Source organism: Choloepus didactylus, chromosome 3 (genome assembly GCF_015220235.1).
Source record: "Choloepus didactylus isolate mChoDid1 chromosome 3, mChoDid1.pri, whole genome shotgun sequence".
NCBI classification, from domain to species: Eukaryota; Metazoa; Chordata; class Mammalia; order Pilosa; family Megalonychidae; genus Choloepus; species Choloepus didactylus.
The window spans coordinates 80,812,803-80,823,729 of NC_051309.1; the positions used below are offsets into that span (position 1 = coordinate 80,812,803).

The following is a 10,927-nucleotide window of genomic DNA, read 5'->3' on the forward strand; positions in this document are numbered from 1 at the left end:
GAAATGTTTTGGTAATGGATGGTGGTGTTGGTAGCACAACATTGTGAAAGCAATTAACCGCACTGAAATATGTATCTGAATATGATTAAAAGGGGAAATGTTAGAGTGAATATACGGTAACAGAATAAAAAATTTAAGAAAACTTCATGGAACTACACTATACAAACAGGGAACCCTAAGTTAAACCATGGACTGTAATTAATAGTACAATTATAAAAATGTGTTATCATCAATTGTAGCAAACGTTCCACACCAATGCAAGGTGTTGGTGGTGGGGTGGTGTATGGGAATCCTATATTTTAAGTATGCTTGTTCTGTAAACCCACAACTTCTATAATAAAGAAGAAAAAAAGGAAGTGCCTTTCTTTAAGGGAAGTATAAGATTGACAAAAGTTAAGCAATAATCTTCATGAATTATGACATCTCTTTAGGAAAAAGAGAAGCCCTAATATTGGCTTCCAATCAGAATTGTCATGAGTAAACAGATACAGAAATCCCTCACACTTGAATACATAACCAGTGTTGCATAAAATAATTTTAAAAAGAATTTAACAGCTGAAATCAAAAGCTTTAAAGGGGAATCTCCAGGTACCAAAAGTGAAGATAGAGTCCACAGGAGAGCTTGGTCCATACACATTTTAGGGAGATATAACTGGGCTCTCCGTGAAAAGGCAGGAGCTGGAGAAGTTTCTGCCCATAGTGGGAACCAACAAATATCTGCTTCCCAGCCCACGTCATAGCACAGAGTGAGCTGACCTTGAATGCAGAGTCCCTTGTGAGATGGTAATTCTGAGCCTGCACCATGTATCAGCTGAATTTGTGCTGTTTGTGAGTTAACTTAAAAATGACTGCAGACAAATGACAAACTGGGAAAAAATATTTGTGACTTATATCACAAAGAGTTGATATCCCTTCTATAATGAGAACTTTGAAAAAGTGAGAAAAAAAACAATTCTGTAGAAAAATGGTCAAGAGATATGGACAGACATTTCAGAGGAAAAAAGCACAAGTTTTAAATATATGAAAAGATGCTCTACCTTATTATAATAAGAGAGGATACAAATTAAAACTATGCTGAGATATCATTTCTTACCTATCAGTTTGACAAAAAACTAATATTTGATAATGCAAATTGATGAGGCTGTGAGAAAACAACTCTTACATATGCTGGTGGGAAGGCAGTTGGAGGGGAATTTGGCAACATGTAGCAAATTACATATGCATTTACCCTTTCACCTACCAATCCTACTAAATCAAAAATAAATACATGACAAATACGTACTGCAAAAATATAAAAAGACATATATGCACAAGATTATATGACACAAATAGTGCAAAAGACAAGAAACAATCCAAATATATATCAATAGGGAACTGGTTGAATAAACAATGCTACCACACAATGAAGTATATAAAGTTGTAAAAAGGATAAGGAATATATTTGATAGAATATCTTAAGTGAAATAAGCAAGGTGCAGGACAGGAAATATTGGATACTACCATTTATCTCAAAAAAGGGAAAACTATGAACACACAAACTTATTTGCTTAAATATTTTTAAAAATTGAAGAATAGTTTTAATATATTTATAGGTGATGGAAGAAAGTGTGGGGGAAACAGAGATGAAAACTAAATTACTTTTGTAGGTTTGACTTTGGAATTGCCGCAGATTAAAGGCGAATGCAAATTATTTGACATTCCTCCCATCAAGAGGTGGGGGTCTATGTCTCCTCCCCTTGAGTCTAGGTGGACTCTGTGACCACCTTGACCAAGAGAATCCAGAGAAAGTGCTGCTGTGCCAGTTTCCAAGCTCAGGCTGTAAGAAACAGCTTCTACTTCCTGCTTCTTGGAGTTTTTGCTCTTATAATGCTCACTTGGGGGAAGCCAGCTCCCATGTAAGGAGTTTGGCTAGTCTGACACCGACTGCCATGCTGTGAGAAGCCTAAGCCACATGGAGAAGCCCTGAAAGATGAGATACCATGTAGGGGGAGAGGAGGCCAAAGCGCTCCAAGACCCCAAACACCAAGTGAAGAAGCCATGTTGGAAGTGGAGCCTCCAGCCCCAGCTGCCCTGAGGCTAGAAACAAACCACCCAGCCAGCCCCTCCCAAATTCCTGAAGCAAAATCATGAGCAGAATAAAATGACTGACTTATGCCATTACGTTTTGGGTTTATAGATGTTTTACAAAACTATAAAATAAATGTAGATCAAAATGAAATAAAATCAATTTCTAAAAATCAAAAGCAAAAATTAAACCAAATTTAATAAGTTGGTGGCATAACACACAGAAAGGAGTTATTTCAAATGACTTTGGAACTCAGTATTTGTACATCCCTAGAGGAATATATCCTAAGGACAAAAAGAACTACAAAGAAATCTTTTTTTTTTTCATAATTCAATTTTATTGAGATATATTCACATACCATGCAGTCACACACAGCATACCATCAGTTATTCACAGTACCACCATATAGTTGTGTGCCTATCACCAAAATTAATTTTTGAACATTTTCATTACCCCCCACACAAAAGTAACATGAATAAAAATTAAAGTGAAAAAGAACAATTAAAGTAAAAAAGAACACTGGGTCCCTTTTTTTTTCTTTTTGCCCGTTTTTCTACTCATCCATCCATACACTGGACAAACGGGAGTGTGATCCACATAGCTTTCCCAATCACACTGTCACCCCTCATAAGCTACATTTTTATACAATTGTCTTCAAGATTCAAGGGTTCTGGGTTGTAGTTTGATAGTTTCAGATACTTACTGCTATCTATTCCAATTCATTAGAACCTAAAAAGGGTTGTCTATATTGTGCGTAAGAGTGCCCACCAGAAGTGATCTCTCGGCTCCTTTTGGAATCTCTCAGCCACTGAAACTTATTTCATTTCATTTCACATCCCCCTTTTGGTCAAGAAGATGTTCTATCCTAAGGACAAAAAGAACTACAAAGAAATCTTAAAGAGTTTTCAGTAATCATATTGTTTATAACATATTGTTATTGTTATCTTAGTACTATTCTTTATACAATGTAGGATAAAGTAAATAGTACTATATTAAAGGCATTAGGGAGAAAAATATTTTTAACAAAGAAAAGCGATACAAATGCAATATTAGGAATGTTAAGTAAAAATATTGTAATACTAAATATAGATTGGACACATTGTTGTGAGGATAAATATGTTGATAATACATATTTCTAGACCAAAGAGGTCTAGAAACAGTGGCCAGCCTGTTAGCAATGAGTTCTCAGCACCCTGTAGAAATAGCATTCCTGGAGCTGAAAATGTGTGAGATGAGCCTGGGACATACTGCCAAACTAGGAAGCAAAGAAGGCAAGGGTTTACAGAGATGCTTAGGTCCATATAAAAAATGCAGGACAGCTACTTCAGAGCTTATGTATAAGGCAAGTGAAAACTTAATGGGTTCAGTTTCCCTAATACTTTAGAAGCAAAATTGGTGCCTTAGGGCAACTTTTAGTTGTGAAAGGCAGTAACATGATTCACGTGCTGTTCTAAAAAGAAGAGTGGTAATAATTAATCACTTATTGAGGATGTGAATTAGGTAGAAGACTATGTGGAGGAGTCATTCAGATTCTATCAATATGCATGTTGTTTGCTTCCTGTCAAATGTTTCTTGGAGAAAAAAAGTTTTAATGTGCTTGTGTGGTATTTTGCATGAATGAATGTTGCATTTAAGTTGTCATCTTTAACTATGCAAGCATTTAGAGCCAATGGATTCCCTACAAAATATTATACTCAGATGGACTAAGAACCATTAAATATATAACTTTAATGAAAGCAGTGTTCCTTTTTGTTGCTGGTTTTTTTGGTAACAGAAGAATGCCAGATAATAAAAGTAGAGGAAATGATAGAAGTAGAAAGTCACCATTTTGTAACTCTGAGTGAATTAATAACTGATTCAGGCAACAATCATCAGTGGGGACTTCAACTGTGGGTGAAAGAGGTCATGGAGACTGGATAGCTGCATGAACTCCACACATGGAGTTCTTGGTAAACTTAGCTTTAAATGGGGGTATCTCATTGTCATTCCCTTAAGCCAGTGATCAATCTTACCATTGCCAATAGTAAGACTACCAGACATTACATGACTCCCAGTATGAAGTGCACAGCACCACTTCTGAAATATTCTTGCCAAAAGTTTAACTTGAATCTAATTAAATTAAATAACTAACTGCCAGTTTACTGACAATACAGAACATAGAAAAACAAGTTAAATGAACCAGTAAGAAATACTCACACAAAGCCAGAAGGTGCAACATTCCAGAGAAAAAATGGCTCAACCTCATCAACAAGTCAGTATCACAAAAACAAACAAAGGGGAGGGGGAACTATTCTAGATTAAAATTGACTAAAGACTGAAGACACATAACAACTAAACCCAGTACATGGGTTTTTATTTGATTTTCTTTGGAACAAAACAACTGTTTAAAAAAAAAAAAGAACATTTGGGACAAGTTGGGGAAACTTGAATATGTACTGACTATTGACTGATATTAAGGAATTAGTAATTTTGTTAGATGTGATAATGATATTGTGGTTTTGTAGGAAAATGTCCTTTTCTGGACATGTATACTGAAGTACAGGGTGAAATGTCATATATTGTAATATACTTCATTATTGTATATTATAAATGTCATTAAGTCTGTAATTTTTTTAAAATGGGAACCAAAAATGGATAAAGCAAGTAAAGCAAAATGATAATGTTAATCTAGGTGACATCCGATGTTCACAGCATCATAATTCACAATTGCCAAAAAACGGAAGCAAACCAAGTGTCCGTCAACAAATGAAAGGATAAAAAAAATATGGTATATACATAAAAAGGAACGTTATTCAGCTGTGAAAAAGAGTGGAGTTCTGATACATGTGACGACATGGATAAAACTTGAAGACATCATGGTAAGTGAAATAAGTCAGACACTAAAGGACAAATATTATATGATATGAAATAATTAGAATAAGCAAATTCATAGAAATTAGGATACAGTCTACTAGGGGACAGGGTGGGTGGATGAGGGTAAAGAATAGGGAGTTAATACTTAATTGGTACTAAGTTTCTATCTTGGGTGATGGAAAAGTTTTGGTATGGATAGTGGTTATACAACATTGTGAATATAAATAACAGCACTGGATTATATATCTGAATGTGGTTAAAATGGGAAATTTTAGGTGGTATAAATGTTGCTAGAATAAAAATTTAAAGAAAACCAATCATAGGACTGTATAATACAGTGAACCCAAATGTAAAATATGGAATATAGTTAATGGTACAATTATAATAATATTCTTTCATCAATTGTAACACAATTGTAACACACTAATGCAAAATGTTAAAAATGGGGGTAGGGATATGGGAATTCTGTATCTTCTGCACAATCTTTCTGTAAACCTACCACATCTCTAATGAAAATAAGTTTTAAAAAAATCTAGGTGATGTGACTATGGGGTTTACTGTACAATTCCTTCTGCTTTTCTGTATACTCAATAAGAGGTTAAAAAAAAAAATCAGGTGTAAAATACCCTCTGTGGGATAGCAGATATAAAAGGGTTTAGAGAGCTTATGCAATGTCAAATAAATAAAATGGCTTACATTTAATTGAGCACTTACTCAGTGCTAGGGATGCTTCTTATCTCTTAGGCATGTGAACTCATTTGATCCTCACAACAATTCTTTGGGTCAGATGCTGTCAGTATTCTCCCATCACTACGTAAGCCGGTCCTTGCTTACTCACTGTGTTCTTCTCTGTGTTAGGACCAGCTTCTCTATGACCTGCATTCCCACACTCTAGGAACATTGAGTTCTATTCCTTCTCCACTACTGCCCTCCTCATTTACATTGACAGGCCAGTTTCTTCAGAAGTAAATCCAAAGGCTACTAATCTTCTTCCAAAGTACTAATTTTGGAAAAATTAAGTTTCAGTGTGACTACAGCCCTACACATCCATCGCAGTCTGAAGCTCACTTTCCATACTACATTCAAAATAACAACTCACATTTAACTGGCAGGTCACAGTTTAAAAAGTACTACCTCATACGCGATTTCATGCAAGACTCATTATATCAAAACCGGGTGGAGTGGGTAATGTCTGCATCTGTAAAATGGACATTAATAAAATTGAGCTTACAGGGCTGTTGGGAAGATAAATCAAATAATGTGTGCAAAGCATTTAGCACAATTCCAGGTATGCAGTAAGCATTTAATACAGGCTATTTTCTTTGGTTATTACCTGCATTTTACAGATGAGGACACTGAGTCGTTGAGCAGTAGGATGGTTGTTGAGCTCATGCAGCCAATGAAAGGCAGACCTGGACCCCAGGTCTCACTCAAAAGTTCACCCTCTTTGTACTTCACTTTGTGCCTCTGACCACTGTGTTTTACACTCTAGAGCTTTCTCTAATTGCTTGGCCTATCCATCCTCACCTTTTGAGAACATCTGCATAATCTGCTACTTATTCTAATTATTCACTTCCCGAACTGGTCAAAGCCCCCTTGAATTTTATTTTATTTTAATTTCCCCTGACTTTTAAAACAACTCTCCTAAGTGTATAAAGCTTACCTCTTCTTGCTCTACTTCCTTCCCTCCATACATCCCATGTTGGTAGGATCATGAAAGTAAACGAATGCTTCCTCTATCCCACCATTCAGATAACTAATAAATAGCTAACATTTTAATATTTCTAACCTGTCCACACATTTTGGTAATAAAGGCAACTAATACTTATTTGGAATGCTTACTATGAGCCAGGCCCTGTTCTAAGCTCTTTATATTAACTCATTTAATACTCATAATAAATATGTGAGAATAGGTAATATTACTATCTTTGATTTAAAAGTAAGGAAAATGGGGCCCAAAGAGGTTAAAAGGATCTCATAACTGGTGAACGGTGTAGCCAGGATTCAAACCCAGGCAATCTGGCTCTTAACCACTTGTTGCATAACACTGACTCTCTGTTTGATACAAAGACCTTTCCATCTGAACTTCTTAAAGGGTTAGTAGCTACAGTGGCTATCTCCATTTTGTTTTTTCCATCACTCCTCAACTCATGCTCTGGTTTAGATTTTATTCCCAGCCTGAAATTGGTTCTATTATTGTTACCAGTAACATTCATATCACTAAATTTGATTGATACATTTATTTGTCATTAATTTGATATCTTATCTGCATTGAGGTTGACCCGCTCTTGAAATAATCTTCCTTTGGCTTCTATAATGTCACATGCTCCTTGTTTTTGACCCACATCTCTGGCTGCCCCATCTCAGCCTCCTTTTCTGGCTCCTCCTCATACCTGATGCTTAAATGCTGGAGTTGTTCTTTACTCTCACTCTAGGCTATCACAGTCAACCCCCATGGCTTCAACAGCCACCTATATGCTGATATCTTCCAAATGTATATATCACCATCCAAACCTCTCCACTAAAATACAGATCTGAATATGTAATTATCTACTCTGCACTTCCACTGGCATGTCTCATGGTTGCCTCAGACCCAGCGTGTATAAACTCATTGTCTTCCCCTCAGTCAAACTTGGTTCTCCTCCATTATCTTCATGCCAGTAACTGGCATCATTATCTGCCCAGTTTTGCTAGCCAGAAACCTGGAAGCCTTTTCCACATACAGCTAATCTGTTGGATGCTGTCAATTCCAACACCTAATTATTGCTGTAATTCATCTTTTTCTCTCCATCTCTACTGCCACAAACCCTGTACCAAGGCATCATCATCCCTCGCTTGGATGACTCTAGTAGCTTCTAAACTACTCTTCTTCCTTATTCCACTCTTATGCCCTCCAATTCCTTCCTCACAGAAGCCAGAATCATCTTTTAAATATGTAAATCTTATTATAGAAATCCCTCTTTTAAATTCTTCAAAGGTTACTCATTATCTTTAGGATAAAATTTAAACTCCTACAAGACCCTGAATGATCTGGCTTCTGCCTACTTCAGTAGCTTCATCCCATGCCATCCTCCATCCATTTTGTTCACTTCTGGTCAACCGAACAAACCATTCATTTCCCTGAATATGCATCACTTACGCCTACCTCGCAGCCTGTTCTAGTTTGCTAATGCTGCCGGAGTGCAAAACACCAGAGACGATTGGCTTTTAAAAAAGGGGGTTTATTTGGTTACACAGTTACAGTCTTAAGGCCATAAAGTGTCCAAGGCAACACATCAGCAATCGGGTACCTTCACTGGAGGATAGTCAGTGGCGTTCGGAAAACCTCTGTTAGCTGGGAAGGCACGTGGCTGGCGTCTGCTCCAAAGTTCTGGTTTCAAAATGGCTTTCTCCCAGGACGTTCCTCTCTAGGCTGCAGTTCCTCAAAAATGTCACTCTTAGTTGCACTTGGAGTATTTGTCCTCTCTTAGCTTCTCCAGAGCAAGAGTCTGCTTTCAACGGCCATCTTCAAACTATCTTTCATCTGCAGCTACTCTCTCAGCTTCTGTGCATTCTTCAAAGTGTCCCTCATGGCTGTAGCAGCTTGCTCCTTCTGTCTGGTGTTATATAGTGCTCCAGTAATTTAATTCAGACCCACCCTGAATGGGCAGGCCAACACTCCATGGAAATTATCCAATCAGAGTCATCACCCACAGTTGGGTGGGGTGCATCTCCATGGAAACACTCAAAGAATTACAATCTAATTAACACTGATAGGTCTGCCCACACAAGATTACATCAAGGATAATGGCGTTTGGGGGACATAATACATTCAAACCGGCACACAGCCCTTGCACATGCTGTAGCCTCTGCCTGGAATGCTCTTTCACCACCTTTGCCCAAATTTATGTCATTTGCTGGTATATGTGTGATTTAGGATAAAACCTAATGAATGACATTGATGCCTTGAGTAATTTTGATTCTGTCAAATATAGTTCACCAAGTCCTAAGATATTCTGCTGAGTATTCTGGTGGTCATATCATGAGGAGAAGAAGCTGATATCTCCGAGTTGGCTTGAGAAGAACTGTAATGCTTTCCTGCTTCTACTCTGAGCAGCATTATGGACTCACCCCCAGCCCCTCTCTATGCAACATGGACCTTAGGGCACACACAGCTTGGTTTGGGAGATGGGAAACACTTACCCTTCTCTGCATTCTGAAAAGCAAAATGATGTTGGGTAGAGGTGCCGCTTCCCATAGCCCCAGTGCAGTGTTTCTGCAGGATGTAGGTAGAAAGTCCAAGGGAGGTTGGGCTGTTTGCTGACCAAAGGAAGAGAGAATCTGCAAAGGAAAAATTCAAACAGGGTATTAGTGCAGGTTGAGCAGATTATCTATGAACCTTGTTTCCCATGTTATTAAAAAAAAAAGTGAGACTATTGTGTGGGACCCTTCCCCCCACCTCCCCAGTATCAGTACAAGGTGATCCCCCCGAGAATTCCTTCCATTGGCCATTCCGTGTATCTCCTGTGTTTTCAGCATTTCTGCTGACTTTTCAGGCTTTCTCCCACTCCTCTTCATCTGGCTAACTTTCCTTATCTCTAGGAACCACCTTCTTCAAGAAGCCAGTTTGATATGTCTCTCCACTGAGCTCCTGTGTATCCTATTCTTATCTCCATCACTGCAATACAGTATCATAGTTTTCTCTTTTGTTTCTTGCTACTATTATACTATGAGTTCCTTGAGAGCAAAAATTGTTTCTTTTTCACCATTTAATCCCCAGGATTTATCCCAGTCCCTCACATTCAGTAGGATTCAATATATGTTAGTTGAATAAGCTTTCCATCATATTTATTTTTATACAACAGAAATGAATCTTTCTCTAGCTCTTCTTCAGGAAGCAATGTGAGATGTACTGACTTAATGCTGACAGTGGATTCTACTTCTATCTTTTCTTCACTTCCTCACTTCTACTCCACTCTCTTGCCTTTATTCTTGAAGGTAATTGAATTGGGGATTGACAAAGAGTTGTTATCATTTCCCTTGCAAATCAAAATGAAAGACTCACGTTGTTTATGTTGGCTAGGTTATTCTGAATAAATAACCAAAGGAAAAAAGTCTACAGTCTCTCTTTTTCATGCAAAAAGTTTCCCACTTATTAGTGATAGCATGAAACCAGAATCTGAGAATGGGCTGAAGTGAGAAGCCAACATAACCAAACCAACCAAAGTCTCCCTAGAGACCCAAACAGTTTTAGAGCTGGAAGGGAGTTCAGCAACAATCAAGTCCAACAATGGCTCACTTGCCCCTTGCTTTGAAGCACTGGTAATTTGCCTTTAGAGCTATGTTGTATATGGATGATTATTGGGGCTTTCAATGTGAAGAAATGGTGAGAATTCCACCTGTGCTTGTCCCTAGATCATGGACACTTAACCTCTCAGAAACTCAGTTTTCTCACCTATACATCTTTGAATATTATAATTAATGTGTTTAAGTGTTCAGTATATAGTAGAGCCTCATTATATGTTTATGAACAGAATTTGATGCTATATTTATTTTAAAATAATAACCAAATTCACATCTCTGGTTCAAATTTAGGAGACTGTAAAAGACATATGAGGTCAACACAGGATGAAGCAACAGGACAGATATTGGTTATTTCTGAGTCAAAGATTATTATTAAATAACTCCTCTTTTGCCTTTCAGGCACCTTGTTTCTTACAAGAGTTTATAAATCCAAAAATTGTGGTAGAATAAGGCTACCTTGTCAGTCATCTACTATAAGAATGTCACTGGAGATAGAAATATGACATTACTATAGAGTTAAGGAGGTGAAAACTATCGTGAACCAATGAACTATTTGAAACAAACTCTAAGGGTGAAAGAAACGAGGTCTCCCATCAGGCAGTTGTAACTAACTTTGGGTCACCAAGGACAAAAAGGATGTGCTTTTATATATCATGTGGAAGTGGGGAGAGGGAAGCAAGCTGTCACTAGAACAGCAGAGGTGCATGTGAACCCTGCACTGGGACT

General features: G+C 37.5%; 1 protein-coding gene across 1 annotated transcript in view; it reads right to left on the reverse strand.

The window, feature by feature from the left end:
* PPEF2 (protein phosphatase with EF-hand domain 2) overlaps positions 1 to 9,155 on the reverse strand; it is a 65,037-nt gene extending 55,882 nt beyond the window's left edge. Inside the window, exon 1 of the mRNA XM_037828977.1 lies at positions 9,101 to 9,155. Within this exon, the coding sequence (XP_037684905.1) occupies positions 9,101 to 9,155 (55 nt within the window). The remainder of the gene's footprint in view (positions 1 to 9,100) is intronic.
* Positions 9,156 to 10,927: the final 1,772 nt, after the last annotated feature.